Raw genomic sequence first — 19,493 nt, forward strand, 5'->3', positions numbered from 1 at the left:
TGTATATATACATATACACGAAAATACTTTTCAATTTTGTACCAGAATGCATTACGTTTTCAGTCTATAGTGGTAGCGGGAGTTTTTGCAGAGTAAGGCTAGGGTCTCGTGCTATGTTTCCTTAGTTCCTCATCTACTAGAGAAATCATGAAATGGTAAATGTAGTCCATACGAAGCGAGTGAATTCGAGCCCGTACAGGAAAAAGCACAATCAAGGAATCAGCAACTAACGACTAGGCGATAAACCACATTGTAAAAAGTGAAACAACAAAAGCCGGCTCAGACAGGAAGGTTGTTTGGTAAAGTGAGGCTGAAAATCTAACCCCAGTTAAAATGAGAAAAGCTGTTCGGATTAGTTCTGCTTTTCTACAGCTGTCAGCCCGACCATTACAAATATCTCTGTTAGCAGGGTCTGACTTCCGGCATCTTGTTGATTGTCTGGGGGGGAGAAAACGCATTGGATCGTTTGAGTTTAAGTGTGATCTGCTGCATAACACCAAGACCGAGACAGACTTTGGCGGTACTGGCTGGCCTACAACACACTAATGTGAACACATGTCTCGAGAAGAGGGCCAGCTTCATCACTGTAATTGCCTTGCTTGCTCTCCCCTCCCCTACACACATGCACACGCACACACACACACACAATCATACAGCGATTGGGGCGAAGGGAGCTACAGAGGGAGAGAGTCATTGTGAAAGCATTATCTACCACAGGTCTCGCCACATGCGGCTGCAATGCCTTTACGATTGCAGCACAGGCCGGCCCCCAGCCAGCCCACGCCAACCTGCCCCCTCTGTGGAGTCATTTTAACATCCTCCCCCGAACGGCACTCGGGGGACCATCAGCCCTTGCCCTCGTACAGCAGGGGCAGGATTCGTGAAAACTAACCCTGCGGCAGTCCTGGCCACCTGCCACTAACTGCTCCCACCACATGTGTCCATCTCAGGTGGACCTCCCCAATAAACACCCTTTGGAAACGCCAAGGAAAACAGCAGCTGGACTCTCCCGCCTGTAGGGCTGAACTACCTGACAGACAAGAGGGCTGCATCCAAAAATGCATACTAGCATACTAAATAGTATGCCAAACAGTACGCCACCATTAGTAGTACGTCCAAATACACAGTATGAATTTAATAGTATGCGAAAAGTACCCAGATGGATACTTCTTCCGTTTTGAAAATGTGTCAAATGTGGTCTGATGTGGTCATTTCAGGTCTAATAAATTGGCGGACAATTCCGGTTTCAATTCTAAGTACCAAAAACTGTACAGATCAGCTAGATATGTTAAGAATGATTTATATGAGTGTTAATAAATAGTTGTCAGACATTTTAAATGTACTATGGTGTCTTGTTTACAGGAAGTCGTCACTAAAGCGCGAAGGGGACGTTCAACATGGCATGATTTGTGTTCTGTTAATCTACAAGCTTAAAGTACATACTTCAGTGTAACTTTAGTGCGTAGTATGTAGAATGTGGTTTTGGACGCAGCCGTTGTCTCCCCCCCATCTTCAAGTTGTGAACCCCTGTGTGCATGGAGGGTGAGGCAAAACAGGCAGGGGAGGCAGCCAAGCCCCTGGTCAGTTATAAGCACACCCTCCCGGGACATTTTCAGGACTGGTATCAGGTCACGTCTTCATAATACAGTCTTTGCAAGGTAGCGTTGTCAATTCACATTCCCAGGATATCCTTCTTTTTATGAAAAATAGTTTCTCTCATATATACTTTTTAGCATTTCACTTTACTTATACACTACCGGTCAAAAGTTTTAGAACACCCCCATTTTTCCAGTTTCTATTGAAATTTAAGCAGTTCAAGTCCAGTGAATAATCTGAAATGGTACAAAGGTAAGCGGAATACTGCCAGAGGTAAAAAAAAAAAGTTTAGTCTCAGGGATAAGGACAAAGTCCGATTTTCGGGACATCAGAAAATTGCCAAAGCAAACACTGGATGGAGAGACTTCTTCTAACCGAGTTGTCTCACGACTCGGGGGTCAAATAGCGGATATGGTATTTGTGCTTGGCAGGCAGGTCACTGACTGAGGCCTGAGTGGCTTTTATGTGTATTTAGGTATTTTGATTTCCTCCGTGCCAACATCCTAGTCAAGTTGGTCAAAGTGTTTGCAGAATAGGCTGTTACGGTCATTTAGAGATGGACATTTGGCTTGTAGTCTAAACCTACAACTGGCATCTGGCATAAAACATCTGTGATTCACTGGCACTTCACGGGAACTTAGCCCTGTGTCATCTTTGCAGCTAAGGCTGATTTTTAGTAGTACAATCCAACTCTAACATTCAGTTATGCTATGACAACAGTCCACCGAGACTGTAGGCAAAGCAAAACCAAAGCAGGTTCACATGAACGTTACTTCCTATTATGTGTGAAACTGGCCCATTTTTCGTCAGACAGGAAGACCTGATGACCACAGAGATAGGAAAGCCCAGCATTAATCATCACTCCCCACCAACAGTCCCAAGGTGTCGAATTGTGGCAGCAAACATGCAACACCGAGAGCTGATACTGGTGTTTATTTTGGACAGCTGCTCTTTGTTGTGTGGTAGTGGGAAAGGCATGGTCCATCGATCACCTTCTACATAAAATTAATTCTACAACATCAAATCCCATGGCTAGTGCCAAATGAAAACTTCAGGAGGTCAATTTTCATTTCATCTCTCTCTCTCTCTCTCTCTGCCTCTCTAAAAGTGTGCAGTGAATACAATGGTTTAATCTACCAACAGGTCGTTGAATTCCTCTTCTAGAGAATTACTTCCCCTTTTGCATCCAAACAAAGCTGACTGCAGTTCCAGTTCCCTGAGATTTGCATGGCCGCCCGTGCTCGACTGTCCTTCATGGCGCGCTCGGAATTCCCTTCCTGACTTCCTTTTGAGATCGTAAACAAATGGGCCACCAGACATTCGACCCAACACCCCTTCCTGATAATGTCTGGTTACCATAGCCAGGTTATGGTGCTGTAATACAACCCCAGGGCCGCACCCTCTCAGGATACTATGTGTATGGATTTCCAGCCTTTTTTGAGAAAACAAACACAATACCTTTTCTATCAGTTTGTTTAGAAGCAAGCTGTTGTCCTCAGTTTCTCTTTAGACATTTATTTGGACCCCTTTAAGTATGCAACAGATCTTTCAGTTTGTTCGTTTACAGTTTATTTTGAATTCTGGGTTTCAATCAAGTGTGGCAAGCACCTGGGGGGGTGCTGGCGATGTGTGGTTCTGGTTGCCGACAAAGTGTGGTCAGGGGGGCGGGGAGTTTGGGGGATTGGCGATATGTGGTTCACCAGTTTACACGGGGCGACCAGCCCACCTAATTTAACAATGGACCGGTCCTTCTGGCATGTGCCAGCATTGCCTGGTGCCCAGTCAGCCTATGCCTGCAGGATGCTAACAGCATCACCACCACCATACAGTTTAACAGTTAAAAAGTATACATAGCAGGTCAATACCAAAGCTGTACGTTTCAATACACAAACTCCCCGTCTGTGGGCAGACTACAAATACACAGAAAACAGGTGTCTGAGTTGGCTTCAGCATAATCATTTATGTCTAAAAGTGAGTGTTTTTTAATGGTTATTTCTGCCCTCACAAATAGTAAAAATCTAAAGGTACCAACCCTATGTGTATATATGTATGTATGAATTAAAATTATTATATATGAGAATGCTGGTGCATCTTTGCCATGTTACTGAAGTGCAGGATGCAAAAAAGTCACACCAGATTGTCCTCTCACACACTCTCTCTCTCTCGCTCAAACCCTCACACTCACACCCCCAATGCAGTGCTGTCCTCCCTCCCCTTGTGCGAGGTTCAGCACACATGAACGGCAGTTCCTGTTCACCCAGCGAGGAAGCAGGAGGCCCATTTGTCACCCACTTCCCCTCGACCGCGAGCAAACCTTGCCTGCTCTCGGTTTACGGCTGTTCCCCCAACCCCTGCGAAGCAGACCTTAGGTGATCTGCTCGCTGTAATTGACACACTCCTTGGGGGGGAAACCCCAGAGCGCCGAAGCCTCCCCCCCTTCCCAACCGTTCACATTCGTCAGATCGACCGCCTTCCTATTTTTCACGTTATTCTAGTTTATTAAAAACCATATAAAGCCATCTGCAGTGCGGCTGCAGAAATACGCACAGTGATGACAGGGCAGTGATGAGTGTACGCTGCGCTGCGTCGAGGGGACAAGCGGTTTCTCATTGCTGACAGCTGAGATAGCAGCTTTTAAACATGGTGTGTTAATATCTGACCCCGGTCTTGTCTCTTGCTGTCAAACTCTGTGTTCCTCTGTGTTAAAGGCACTTGTCTTTGTCAGCGCCTGTCACAGCTGAAGACTTTTTCTGCCGCTGAAACCCTGCCAAAACCAAAGTGACACAGTGCACATTTTTCCGGTCAGCGATCGGCTGAGTAATTCTGCTTTCTTATAAGGCTCTGCCCTCAGAGGTCCCACTGTGACATATTCTACCTGACTTACGATAATATCCGCACGCGGCGGGTGGGGGATTAAGACAAGCCCCCTCTCATGAGAAAATACAAAGTTTAAATCTATTTCTTCAACTGGTTATGGTCTAAAAAGGAAAAGGAACGACTTAAAAGGAGAAATGGGACTGAACTGTCTTCGCACAGCACCTTGTAACTGAAAAACACAAAACAAAAAACTTTTGATTCAGTGTTGTAAAATACAATTAAATTAATGAATGAATGTATGGGCGAATAAAAAATAATCTGCAGAAACATGGGACGCACGTTAAAAGCCCCCCCGATGAAAGCAGGGAAATTCTATCGCTATCCATTGCATTCAGCCCACGGAAGAAACAACAAGCACCCTAGGGTGTGAAACATCTTCAGTCTCAGTGGATAAATAGACAACATAGCCTCAGGTAAAATCCCCCCGGCTTCTGCATTGGCTTCTGATTTAAAAAAGTAATTTAACATTTTGCAGCCTATACTGTAGGCTTGTTGCTATATTCAGTTAGGGGGCTTTGGCAACTTCAGTGTGGACAGTTTGGGGTTTCTTTTTTGTGTGTTGTTGTTGTCCATGTATCTCATGGATTTTGAACAACACCACAGTAACCGTCAGCCTTTGACTGGAGATCCTTGTCAACTGCTCTACGGAGGTAAGTCAGTGCGAGTGAGGCTGCAAGCTCTTGGCAAGGCCCGTACTCGTGCAATGCTGCGAGGAGACAGCATGCGGTACAGAAAAAACAAAACCAGGGTGCGCATGCAGATGAACCAACTGAAATCTGCAGCTCAGATTGCAATGTTATGGACTGGGATTAAACAAGCACACATTTTTGTGCAGAGTGAGTGGTGGAGACATACTCCTATTAGCAACCTTCTCTTCATCCCTCTATCTATACACATCTTCTGCTGCCTAACAATGCATGAATGCAATGAACTCTGGTAAATGTTTGGTCCGTGGGATTCGGTACGATACAACTGAAATGAAAGCAACCGGGAAAAAGAGTGAGTGAAAGAATCAGCCAGCCATCTTTTCAGTGACAGAGGGGACCAAGAGAAATGCCTCAATCACACAGGCAGTTGCTGGCCCAGGTTAGTCACCGTGCGTGTCCGAAATTTAGGAAGTCAGAAGTGTGCAAGACCTCATGTTCTTTCCAGCGTTGCCTTATGAGTGTTCACACACTGAGGCAGACGTCACAGACTTTCACAAACCATCAATGCCTTCCGAAGGATCTCCATCCACACACTTGCTCTTGAGAAAGCCTGCTGCCCTGACCTCTGCAAGAAAAACCCTGAAGGGATGACTGAAACATGGCTAGGAAACGGGGCAAATGGGGCTAATGGACACCGATCCAGTGTACAAGCCAGAGGTGATTCCCAAGGCGTTTGGAAGAGCACTGGTTATGATTTTTGTTTGTGCTTTTCCTAGACAAGAAAGTGTGTTAAGCTCTGTGGCAATGCAACAGTTACAGAGAGACGCATGCTGATGTATCTGTCACAAGCGAAATTCTTACATAAAGTTGGTATAAGATTTGGGGTTTTGTCTACACTGATCTGTATCTCCAAAACGTCACTCGTGCAACACATTGTGACGAGAGGAAACGCAGTACAGTTTCAGAAAAGACCCGGCTGCTGCATCCCATCGCCAAATAAAAGGCACTCGGTCTCAATCCTAATTCAGGGGCGAAAAATATTCTGCCCTCCCCCTGGATCGCTCCCTTCAGTCCAAGCAAACGTTCACACTTGTCATTCTTGGACGGAGACCCATGCTGAGCTGTCCTGAATGTCAATGTTGTGCCAGTTTCTAAAATGGAGGTGCAGAACTGTAGCCCTTCTCCTGCGGGGTTGTAGAACGAGCTTTTTTTGGCAGCACCCAAGATGTCACAGCACTGGGCACACTTGTGTGATACAGCTCACCGAATACAGCAGCGCAAGATGCAGTAAACAGTAGAGCATGGTAGACACTCAACTCAGATGAGGTCCTCCTGCAGGTATTATTTCCCTATAATGTTATCTTCATGAGGAACAATAACCAAAACAATATTAGCATGCACAGATGCATCCCGTCAAGGATACCTCTGTGCACAATATAACTATCTGATCGCGCTCCGTAAAATATACTGCAATATACTAATGGGTCCTATTATTAATAACCTCCCTCATATCGTGGAATTCATTCAGATAGCTGTATTGTGCAATTGGGTAGAGTAACATTACATTTTACAGCCTGTATTTGGTTACATTTGTCATTACGAGATATAAATATTGAATAAATGCATGCTCTCTAAACCAGGCCTGCCTGCAAGTCAGTACAAGTTGACTGATCATTTCTCTTGTGTGGTTTGCCACCTTTCTCAAGGCTGGTCACTCTGAAGCAGAGTTTCATTTTGGACTCAATTTAATGTTGTGACTTTAGGAGGACAAAACTAATTGCCTGGGTAAAAACAATCTCCTTTTGTCATCACAAGTGTCTGAAGGAAGGAGAACGGCCGTGAGCATCATCCCTGTCTGACCGAAGACAGTGAATCTGGGAGTTTCTCTTTCTTTCATTATGTAAATGAAACATCACTGTAGCTCTCACTTAAGAAAGGCAAACAATTGCTGGAAGACTTTTCAAAAGCGAAAATAAAGTATATAGACCTATTTTTTAAATAATGTGCAGAGATTTCTTAAGATAGGGGGAAAAATTGTGTTGATTTAGAAAAAAAACCTGAAATGAACCAATAAAGCGAACACATCGCATTCATCACCAGTAAAAACTGAAGGATCAAGACTCGGACAATACCGGCAGACAGTAGCAGTACAGTGCGTTTTAAATCACGTTGCATTTATTTTATCTTGTTCCTTCCAGTGGTGGGTGAGAACATGAGTTTGACTGAAACCTAGAGACACCTCAGTTCTCCAGCGAGTGACCTTTACCGGCACCGAGATCTGTCTCGCTCACAAGCCGCTGCTTCTGCCATCTCTCTCTCTCTCTCTCTCTCTCTCTCTCTCTCTCTCTCTCTCTCTCTCTCTCTCTCTCTCTCTCTCTTAATAAACACAAGAAATAAAGTACAAAAGTTCCCCTACCTGAGACATCTGTGGCCGTAGGTTGATCTCCTTCAGGTTGATGGTTTGGGGGTGCAGGTTGTTCAGTAGCTGGCACAGCAGGACCCCGTCCCTCAGGGCATGTGCCAGCTCACACACCTGGGCGCTGGACCAGGTGACCCGGTGGTTCTCGGGTAGAACCCGGCACTGGATCAGCCACTGGGCGCATTGCCTCCAGAGCTCCATGCTGTCTATGTGGACTGGAATCTCTCTGTCTCTCTCTCTCTGTTCCTCTGCAGGCCGATCTCTCTCTCTCTCTCTCTCTCTCTGCTGCTGCTGCTGCTACACGGACTTCCTCGGTGTGCAATGCCGAGCTCACAGAATGAACAGAGCCTTTGTGCACGACTGAGCTTCCTCTTTTGGTGATACAAAAGCCGCACTCATGTCACTGAGTCACTGGGAGATCTGTTTACCAGAGGGCCAAGGGAGCCGGGCTCAAATCACAGGGATCCAAAAGCCAGTCCACAGTTGAGAAGCAAGCAGAGTTTTAGTGACAGCTTTACACTAACTCACTCGAGAGATGAACGACACACACGAGCATTCTTGAGACTTTGAACAAAGTCATTTCACCTCCCCGCAAAATGCACTTCCTGCCATTCTCACAGTGCAGTGCAGCTGCCTGAAACAGAAACATATTTAACTTTGTTTTGCTGTGTTTCATTAAACAGTAAAGAGGATTGTTATATTATTATGATTATTATTTTGTGTGACATTCATTATCCAAACAGCTCTCTCTTCCTCTGTCACAGAAGGGCATTTGTAATTTCTGATGACTTTATGCCTTAATGAAAGTAAATATTTATTCCAAAGCTTCTGTATTGCACTGAAAAGTGTCCTATTCCCAGTGAATTTTTCTCACCCTGGTACCTCACAGTCCACCACGAGCTAAACGTTAAAGCAAAAGCTGGTGAGTCTTGAGTTACTGGAAAAGGAAAAATAAAAGAAGGATAGTTTTCCTCTGTTCAGTTGATGTAGGATAATAATATATACGTACACATACACCAAAAAAAAGGGCTCAGCATTAAACAAGCACATGTCATTGCAAAGGGATTTTACTTTTTCACTTCCTATTATTTTATTGAAATCAGAAGCGCTGAGTGGTAGAAAAAAAGAAGCCTGGACAACTCCAGCCAACTCGCATCTGTGCCAGGAAGGGAAACATAGACTAAGGCCTGCAAGTATATGGACTGCAACATATATGCAAGTCTGCAACAACCGGACTAGTTTAATTATTGTTTAAAGGGTTCTAAGAAATCTGAGCGGGCTGTGCTGGTTTACAACACTGCAGGGGCCGGTGGCATAAACATAGACTAAGTCTCAGTTAAAACCGTTGCATAAAAGTCTTTCCTTAGACTGGTCTTACTTTTCTGGGAATTTTAAGACAAAATAAAAAAAAAACATGGTTGGACGCTTCTCTAAAACAGCGACGATCTCAGTTCACAGCAACTGAAAATCTGTGCTAGTTATTGAAATATAATGCAGAAAAATACATACTTTGGGGGACATTTTCTGAAACTTGCGCTAACGTACTCAAACACAATATGAGATAAATTCTCAGTCAGCCTGGGGGTGAGGAGGCTGACTTTTGTTAATTTTTATGCAACTGACTAACTTGCAGAAGACTAGTCCACCTGTCAAATTAAGACCAGACTAATGGTCTAGACTAGTGCAGCCCGGCCCAGATCCGATCTTCTCTTTTCCGCCTCTAGGGTCAACAGAACTGAGCACAGTTGATGCAGACGGGGGGCCACACGCTGCAGACGGTTTATTTCTCAACGAGGCTATTACTGAAAGAGACAATTCAGATCCACAAGCGAGTGGTGCAATTAAGGCAGTGTGGTTCACCCTGAATCCTCATCTTGACCAGTGTGTCCACACTGCTGAGGACCGGCTTTTGCTTTCATATGAACATTTCAGTTAATCTAATGAGCTAAATGGACTTTCATCATGTGAGTCAGGCCAGCTCAGATAAGGGGGGTGAGCCCTGAGAGAGCAAATATAGAATTAAACTGAGTTTTACTTCCTCATGTTTCTGCTGCCGTGTGTGCGAATTTCTTAAAAACCCCTGACAACTTTATTTTAAAATTACAAGAGCTATTATTATCCTCGCCCACGTCTAGGAAAAGAAGAGACCACACTAAGGACACCTGTGGACACAGGAGACAGAAGGGAGACAGTGCCTGCTCTTTGAACGGGTCAAAGAGCCCAGAGGAGAAGAAAAGGTTACTTAACTACAAATGTTGTATTAGCACTTTTTTGAAGAACACCAGTTGCTCACCCCATCTGCACCACTTCACTGTGAATACTGTCACTTGACAAGCTTAGGAAAACACACAAGGCATATCACACACAAGGCTCAGGTAAGTGTGAATGTGAGGAGACGGCGGCCTGGTTGTTGGGATGGGACCGCACAACAGCCTCGCGTTTTGATTGGTCCGCATCTCTCGGCGGTGTATGACGTTGCAGCCCGGCTCTTCGGAGAGAGCCGCAGACACAGTTATTGCTCTATTGTTCAGCTGCGATGTTTCAATTTAGTATCTTACTGTTGTCTTGGTTATTGCACATCAGTCACAATAAAGACTGTGTATTTATTTGTTCATTACAACGAAGACATACACATTGTAGTACTGTAAATCAAAGAAAAAATAGGAAGAAGCTCACAATAAATCGAGATTACAACCTTAATCATCCAGCCTAAGGGAGCACTGTTGATGGGCATCAATCTGATAATCATTGATATACGAGATAATTGTCTGCAGTAGTTCCTGCCCAGGTTTATTCAGTGCCACCCGATTCAACATTTCATTTGATGTATTCAATGCAAGGGAAATGTGCTTTTCTCATTCCAGTTGAGTATGTATTTATTGGCAGACTTGTGTATGTACTACGTGTGTATTTAGGCATAATGTGCGCTGAGAAACAATGAAACAGTTTATTTTCTTTCGACGTTTACTTCCCGAGTATGCAGGAGTGAACCAGAGTAACGAGAACTAATTGACCTCCCCGCTATTTATTCAAATTCAAATAAAGGTTGTCCCCCTGACTGGCACAACGCAGACTTCAGCGACCGGCACACAATCCCGAAATGATTCTCCTTTCTGACGTTTCCCGGTTTACTTCTGAAAGCCCCTCGGCTTATTGCCAATTGAAAGATGCCAGCATGTAAGAGCGCCGGGCATCAGCACAGCCTGGAAGGAGTCGGACAGCGCCACCCGGTGGACACAGATAAAACCGCATGTACATAAGAACATGAGAAGACCTGCTCTCGTTTGTAGGCTATTCCATCAACCCTCTTCTCCCATTGGCCTACACTCCCTCCTCCATCTCCTGCTTCCCTCTGCTCCACATACATATACCCCTTTGTTTCTCTTGATTACTCCTTGTATTTTATCTAAGTCATATATCCTTGTTTTGCCTTCCTTCATACTGTCTGTGTTTTTTGCCTGTTTGTATCGATTCCTGGTTTTCCCCTTCTGCATTGTTTGCCTGCTTGCCTGACCTTCTTCCTGCCTCTTGGACCATGTCTCCTGCCTTCTCTCCCTTGACCTTGTCTCCGGCACTTGGCCTTTGCTTGTCTGTCCACTTTCTGTTCTTCCCCACTTGAGTCCTCCTCTTCTGATCCATGCCAGACGTCAAATAAATAAAACTGAAATTAAACATATTTTCAGCGCCAATGTAAGTATGACACTAGATTAACACATGTGGTGCTGTTCCTCTGAATGAAAATTAAAAAACAAAAAAGTGGTAGAACAGGAGACCAGGCAGATGAATTATACACACACACGTGTACATGTAGATATAAAACCCTGCTTGCCAAGAAGATTTTATATATGCGTGTCATTGTTTTACTAATCCCTCCAACCTCATCTCTCTGCCTCTCCCCCCCTCCTCCTCCCTCTCCTCTACCCCACTCTCTGGAGGCCTGTGGAACTGCCACTCAGCTTCCAACAAGGCCGACTTCATCTCTGCCTTCGCTTCCCACCAGTCTCTGGATTTCCTCGCTCTCACCAAGACATGGATCTCCCCAGACAACTCTACCACCCCTGCTGCCTTATCCTCTCTCTTCGTCCTGTCCCACTCCCCTCGTCTTACTGGGCGGGGAGGAGGAACAGGGCTCCTGCTCTCCCCTTCTCTCCTATTCTCTGTCCACCCCTCTCTCCTCTATCTCGACCCACAGCTTTGAATTCCATGCAGTGGAAATCACCTCTCCCTCTCACCTCTTCCTTCTAGTTTCAACCGTCCACCTGGTCCACTCACCTCCTTCCTGAATGAACTCGACTTTCTTCTCTCCCCTCCCCTCCCCTCGCTGTCCTCACCTACCATCCTCCTGGGAGACTTCAACATCCACCTCTCTAACCCTTCCCATAGTGCTGATTTCTTCCTCTCCTTCACTATTTTAACTTCTCATGGACATCTCAGACCACCACTTAATTTCCTTCTCCTTCCCCACTCCACCCACTCCCTCTGTCACCTTCCGCCGTAATCTCCGCTCCACCCTTGCCTCCACTGCCCTCACTCTCTTACCTTCCATTGACTGTTTCTCCCATCTATCTGTCAACTGTGCTACCTCCTCTTTGTTCTCCTCCGTCACCTCCTCCCTTGACTCTCTCTGTCCTCTCACATCTCGTCCTGCCTGTCCTGGACCCTCTCCCTTCTCATCTCTTCCAAGCAAACGCTCCTGATCTTCTCCCCTTCATCTCCTCCCTCCTCAACTCCTCACTCCTCTCTGGCTGTTTCCCCTCTGCATTTAAACAAGCTTCTGTCATCCCACTGCTTAAGAAACCAACCCTTGATGCCACCTCTCCTCAGAACTACCACCCTGTCTCCCTAATCCCCTTCCTCTCCAAGACTCTCGAGCGGGCGGTCCACTGTCAGCTCTCTGTATTTCTTTCCCATCACTCACTCCTTGATCCTCTGCAATCTGGCTTCCGCACAGCTCACTCCACTGAGACGGCTGTCCTGGCTGTCACTGACTCCCTCAGCCGCGCTCGGGCAGCCTCCCTCTCCTCAGTCCTCATCCTCCTTGACCTCTCTGCAGCATTTGACAGCATCAATCACTCCATCCTCCTCTCCTGCCTCGCTGACCTTGGGATCTCTGGGACTGCTCTCACCTGGTTCTCCTCCTACCTCAGTGACCGGTCCTACCATGTGACATGGCGAGGCTCCTCATCCACCCCTCAACCTCTCCTCACAGGTATTCCCCAAGGCTCTGTCCTGGGCCCGCTCCTGTTCTGTCTCTACACTCGCTGCCTGGGCCCCCTCATCGCTTCACATGGCTTCTCCTACCACTTCTACACTGATGATGCCCAGATCTTCCTGTCTTTTCCCTCTTCTGACCCTCTCATCCCCTCACGCATCTCTTCCTGCTTGTCTGCTATTTCCACCTGGATGCACTCAAACCACCTGAAGTTCAACCTCTCCAAATCAGATCTCCTCTTTTTCCCTACCTCTTCCTCACCTTCTGCTGACCTCCCCATCTCGAACCCCTTGGAATTCACCACACTCTCTCCTTCTTCTTCCACTAAAAATCTAGGAGTCACCCTCAATCCTGCGCTCTCCTTCTCCACACTGACGCGCACCTGCAGATTCTTCCTGAGCAACATACGCCGGATCCGTCCCTTTCTCACGATTACTCGACTCAGCTGCTCATCCAGTCACTGGTCCTCTCCCGCCTGGATACTGCAACTCCCTCCTGGCCGGCCTGCCTGCATCTACTCCCCGCCGCTCCAGCTCATCCAGACCTCTGCGGCTCGTCTGGTGTCTCTCTCCCCGATTCACACACGCTACTCCACTGCTCCGCTCCCTCCACTGGCTCCCGATAGCGGCACGCATCCAGTTCTTGACTTTGACTTTGAGACCTCACCTACCGCTGTCTCACCACACTGCACCAAGCTACCTTCAGACCCTCGTCTCTCCATACATCCCCTCCAGACCACTGCGCTCCTCCAGTGCCAGAAGGCTAACTCTGCCTCCTCTCCACTCTCCTTCCTCCAGAGCCGCTCCTTCTCATCCCTGAACCCTAAGTGGTGGAACGACCTGCCCACCGAAGTCCAAACAGCAGAGTCCTTGACCTCATTCCAGCGCTTATCAAGACGCATCTCTTCCGACAGCACTTGTAATATTAGTCCTCCATCCCTGCTAGATTGCACTTCAGCTTATTATGCTCCTCACGTTCTTGATTGTTCTCCTCTTGCTCCCTTTCCCGTAGCCCACGTCTGTAACCCGACATCTTGACAGCATTTAGCTTCACCGTCCAGGATGTAGGAAGTCTCTTACTGTACTTGTGTAAATTGTAAATTGGAATTTGTAAAATGTATTTTGAATTGCTGTTTTAGCTAAATTGAATTTGTAATGATTGATGCCTTGTACTTCTCTGTATTTTTGCACTTTATTTTTTTTGCACTATATATATATATATAAAACGAGAAGTTACCTGACATAAATACTAACCTGCGTAGTTATTTAATGTCTGACTAATAATACTAACGAGAGACTCACCTTCGTCTTACTAACCGGTATTGTAGTCAATTTGTTTATAACCTTTTTTGTTTAACGATTTGTGTTATCATATGCGATCCCATGGTCTTTGATTTGGTCACGGAAGTGATTTGTCTTTGATTTGTTGATCTTGAGTGAATCTTAATTAGTTTTTCCCTTTTGTATAATTAGTGTAGTGCTACATTTAGTCTTTGTTTTTGAATAAATTTGACAATTTATATCTTTGGAATTGGTGTCTGCATCCAATTATTACAGAAATTGAGTTCTACAAGATTCCAGGATTCGTGATGAGGTGATACTAAATTCTTAATTGAAAGTGTACCTTAAGCTACACCTTCCATAGTGTAATTACACTGGACATGTGTATTATCTGCATGTGTAATACCTTGCACTTATCCACATTGAAATTCATCTGCCAGGTGTCGCCCACAACTGAATATGATCTAAGTCCCTTTGAACCCTTTCACAATTGATTAGTTCTGATCATATATATACCGCAAGAAGACATGGGCGAGACACTTGTGGGAAACTCTCTCTATAACTGCAATTAACCAGACTAGCGTTGTTCTAATGGATAGACATGTCAATACCATCGATCGGCACAAGATGGCGATGCAGTCACATTTAAGTGATTTAAAATAGTCAATTCCTCTTTTTTTATCTTCACTATCTTATTGTAAGAATTTTTACCAAACAAAATCGCAAGTAATAATAATAATAAATAACAACTTTAAATATATTTGTTTAGACAGATTTAGACAGTTGTTTTTGTGTAAGATGTATTATTATTATTATTATTATTATTATTATTATTATTATTATTATTATTATACATCTCGTCTATTATTATTACACACACACACATACACACACGCACGGAAATATTCGAGATTCGTTGTGACGTCACAGAGCCCACAGCCAGTATAACTGCAGTTACAGAACTCAGCATCACTTGTTGCAGACGTCTGAAGCATGTATTGAAATACATGTATTGATTTACAGAATGGTCCCAGCTCCAGCTCCGACGCCAGTCCCTCATCGCCCTGCTATTCTGTCGAGTGCGTCCTGCCCTCCGGATTGGTGGACGACATCATCAGGAGGGTCCTTCTTAAAATGCAGCCTTTCTTAATTGAGATCAGATACTGTCTGACCAAGGCTCACGTCAGCCGCGTTGCCCTGTTCATCATTCCAGATACCCTGACTGAGCTCAGCAAGATCCCAGGGGTGTCTGTGAGTGACGGAGTCGCTTACCCCCCTGCTGGCAGTGTGAAGCGAGCGGCTGGCTTTGTCCACAGCGACGTGGTGGAGATGTTCTCCCAGCTTCATGTCCAGAGAGCAGTGGCCACCAGCTGCCCCACTGTGATCCGTGAGATTCCCAAGCTGGTGGTCAGGGAAGCGCTCAAAATGTATGGTTTTGAGAGCTTCAGAGCATCTGCCAGCCCCCCTCTGTCTCTCGGGGTCATCCGCACAGCAGATCTGGAGAGAGACAGCATTGTGAAGCTGAACTCCACGGAGAATCACGACAGCAGAGACAGAGAGGACCTGGTCAAGCTGGACACTTCTGTGCAAATCATCCCAAAAGTGCACATGGTCAGAGATGCCTCCTTCCAAATGAATCTGGAAGCAGAAGAGTTCATACTGGAAGTAATTCATGAGCTCTTGTTGAGACTGGACCCCATGTCCTACTTTAGTGAGGAGCTGCTGATCCAGCGCATTGCTCTGGAAGATCAACTGGTCTTGTTTGTGTTGAAGCACATAATGGGCTCCAGCACTGATAACGGGCTCCAGTTACATCATCAGTAAATACAAGGATACCGTGTTATGGCATGAGCATCTATGGCTGCGAAAGGAACTGGTTCCCTTGTATTTATTCTTGATGTGACTGCTGACAAAAGCAGCAGGATGAATTCTGGAGTGTTTAGGGCTTTGTTATCTGCTCAGATTCAGCCAAATGCATCAAAACTCATTGGCTCTTCACAGTGCAGATGGACAATGACCCGAAGCATACTGCGACAGCAACCCAAGACTGTTTTAAGGTGAAGAAGTGGACTGTTCTGCAATGGCCAAGTCAGTCACCTGACCTGAATCCAATTGAGCAGCATTTCACTTGCTGAAGGCAAAACTGAAGGCAAAACAGCCCAAGAACAAGCAGGAACTAAAGACACTGCAGTGCAGGCCTGGCAGAGCATCACCAGGGAAGAAACCCAGCATCTGCTGATGTCTATGGGTTCAGACTTCAGCCAGTCATTGACTGCAAAGGATTTGAAACCAATTATTGTAACTCACAATTTAATTCATGATTATGTTAGTTTGTCCAATTACTTTTGAGACACTAAATTTGGGGAGACCACGTATAAAAATGGTTGTAATGCCTACACTGGTCACCCAATTTGGATGTAACTGCCCTCGCATTAAAGATGAAAGTCTACACTTAAAGCACATCTTGATTTTTTCCTCGAATCCACTGTGGTGGCGTACAGAGCCAACATGATGACAACTGTGTCACTGTCTAAATATATATGGACGACCTAACTGTATATTGTAAAAACGTGTTGGACTTTTAAATAAAAAATTAAGACAATACAGATAACACAATTCTTATTATTCCAAATTGTTTTGGAAGCTTGTAGTTTCAGAAACTTCTCATTTGTGTAGCAATGAAACATTAATCTATATATCTATATATCTATATGTGTGTGTGTGTGTGTGTGTGTGTGTGTGTGTGTGTGTGTGTGTGTGTGTGGATTACAGAATCACAGCTCATATAACAAGCTGAAGGAATTCCCTCTGAAGACGGTGAACAGTTTGTGACTCGGGGGCCGTGCAAGTCTGAAAGGGATCACTGGGTCAGTTTAGGGAGTGATCTGGAGGACACTAAACATGAGGAGGAGCTATAAACAATAATCACAATCAATAAACAATCACTCCAGAAATGGACTGACAGTACTGTATTGGTTTTCCTGCTGTACTGACTACACTAGTTTGTAGTAAGGCCCCCTTGGATCGGCGCTGTGCAATGGGCATCTGATTCCCGTACCTGAGTCAGTGAGGCCGACACTGCAGCCAAAGGTACAACAGAACAACAGCGGTTCTTCTCAGCACCAGTCCTGGAGCCACACTGCACCGCCGGGCTCTGTTCTCCACTGAGCTGTCAGGTACTTTATTGAGCCACTGAACACATAATGCGTCCAAATCTGAGCTTCTTAAATTAATATACACAGCTGGGAGATTTAAATTAATGGAGAATATGATTGTATATCCCATCATATCTTATCTGCCAGTCAGCTCAAATGGGGTTTATCACCCTGCTGTGCTGCCCATTACCATTACCTCAGCGTTGGCACTGGACTCTTGCAGGGTGATTGGCTACGCCACTTCCATTTAATTGCAGATTAGGCGCTTTATAGTCTATATCTGAACCATTATGAATCATTGCTAATCTAAGGTACCATTCATAAAAAAATCTCAATTTGTACTTCAGTGCCTGTGCTGTTAATAGCAGCTCCCTGTATGACAAGTTGTCTGAATAAAGCCCAGCATCATATGGACAGCCAAGACACCACAATTCTATGCCAGCTCAGATTTAAAATGTCCATTTAAAATCTCTGTGGCGCCTGATCTGCGTGATGTTGCCTACCTCCAAGACAGCGATAGAGGGAGAGAGAGAGAGAAATAAAGTGAAGAAAAAGTTATAATACAACAAAGTAGAGGATAGTAGTCAATAGAAGGAGAGAGATACCTACCTAATATGCTGAATACATAAAAACAAGAGCAGGAGAAAAATAAGAATCAGAAGAAAGTAAAGAAAAATTATCTACAGGATAAGCATAAAACTAAGAAAAGCAAATACTGTTAAAAAGAGGATCAGATAATAACAGAAGGTGAAAGAGAACAAAGCGGGGACAGGTAGAGTCGATGAGGGAGTCCCGAGACTGCGGCGATGCCAGCAGTACGGGGATCATTCTTGCAAGGAGTCAGTTCACAAGCTGGGAGCCAGTGAGCCAGTTTCCTCCTGTGAGAGCTGGGGGAGGTGGGGGGTGTGGCAGAGTTTTCTTCCAGAGTTTTTCTTCTAGAATATGTGCTACTGCGGACATCATCTGAGCTGTTTCACAATATATTGTAGATTCCTATCATCTGGAAAACCTTGAATTACAGTATTTTAACTTATTTCTCCACTGAGTCAAGCATCTTTTCAGTGTTGTGGACCTCAACATCGGTCTGTTCAAGATGCCGTGTGTCTTTAAAGCCGCGCCCTCGGCCTACTGTGTCTCAAGGAGAACACCAGCGTCTTCTCCATATGCACCTCTGCCACCACGGATCAGACATCGGTTCCTTCAGGACACGATTCATAATGTGCATATCTGCCATGTGGAGTAGATCGGTCATCTGAAGACACAATGTGTCAGAGATCCTCCTTATAAAAGGCATCTCTATCACATGGACAGTAGTTGACATTCACACAATCTATACGGTAAATATCTGTAAGTAAAGGGACGATTCAAAATACTAATAATAATCTTGATTCCAATTTATCTCATTTATCAAATTATTTTAGTACAGCCCTCAGGTGTCGTCAGCAGCATCATATCTCCTGTGTTACTGAATCAGCTTGACTTCCTAGTGTAGATACTCTTGTGTGTAAAGCTGTCAAAGTTTCAAAACAATGTGTTTATCTTTGTCCCTTTATCTACCTTAAATACCTGAGACCATTAAAATAATTATTACAGCAGCTTCTTCAACACCACAGTTAAAAGCTGATGGGTAAATTATGGCAATTATTACTCTTTGATTCTCAATACTTTTTTCCCAATAAACCATCATTTAAAATTATTTATTTATCTCTCTCTCTCTCTCTCTCTCTCTCTCTCTCTCTCTCAGTCATCTCAGGCTGCTTGTCTGCTCAGGCGAACAGGGGGAGCAGTGTCACGGCCCTTGCCCCCTGCTACCCTCTTCCTAATCGATAGGGTATTTCTGTTTGTGAAAGGACTATTTCCACACAGTTATATAACTTGCCACGACTATGTTTCATTCAATTAGTTATGTTACACCTTTAGTAACTTCCTTATTTTCCCTCATATTCCAGTCAATTACCATCCGAATCTTTCGTGGCAGTACATTTGTCTCACACAGAACAAACTCTCCTTTCTCAACCTTCTTCAATGTTGGTTATCATTGCTCTGCATCCTAACAGCTGTTCTTTCTCCTGTTCCTAATTTCTTTTGAGAAATGTATTGAAGTTATATTTATCAATAGGTATGATTACTATTTAGACATATATTTCACCCCATTATGTGAGCTAATCAGTTTAGTTAATCTTTGGGAAATAAGCCCAATTAACATAGCAATAGTTCATTTCTTACCTATTTAATGTATTTAGGGATCTTATTCCCAGAGATTTAAAAAATCTTCATTGTGTAACTCATAGCTACCAAATGACCACA

At 44.7% G+C, this 19,493-nt stretch overlaps 1 protein-coding gene across 1 annotated transcript in view; it reads right to left on the bottom strand.

Moving 5' to 3' along the window:
- The window catches only part of vav1 (vav guanine nucleotide exchange factor 1), a 39,009-nt gene extending 30,855 nt beyond the window's left edge, over nt 1-8,154 (bottom strand). Inside the window, exon 1 of the mRNA XM_066707830.1 lies at nt 7,537-8,154. Within this exon, the coding sequence (XP_066563927.1) occupies nt 7,537-7,740 (204 nt within the window). The 5' untranslated portion in view covers nt 7,741-8,154. The remainder of the gene's footprint in view (nt 1-7,536) is intronic.
- Between the last annotated feature and the right edge of the window lie 11,339 nt (nt 8,155-19,493).

This window comes from Amia ocellicauda, chromosome 7, assembly GCF_036373705.1.
Source record: "Amia ocellicauda isolate fAmiCal2 chromosome 7, fAmiCal2.hap1, whole genome shotgun sequence".
In the NCBI taxonomy this organism is placed as follows: domain Eukaryota; kingdom Metazoa; phylum Chordata; class Actinopteri; order Amiiformes; family Amiidae; genus Amia; species Amia ocellicauda.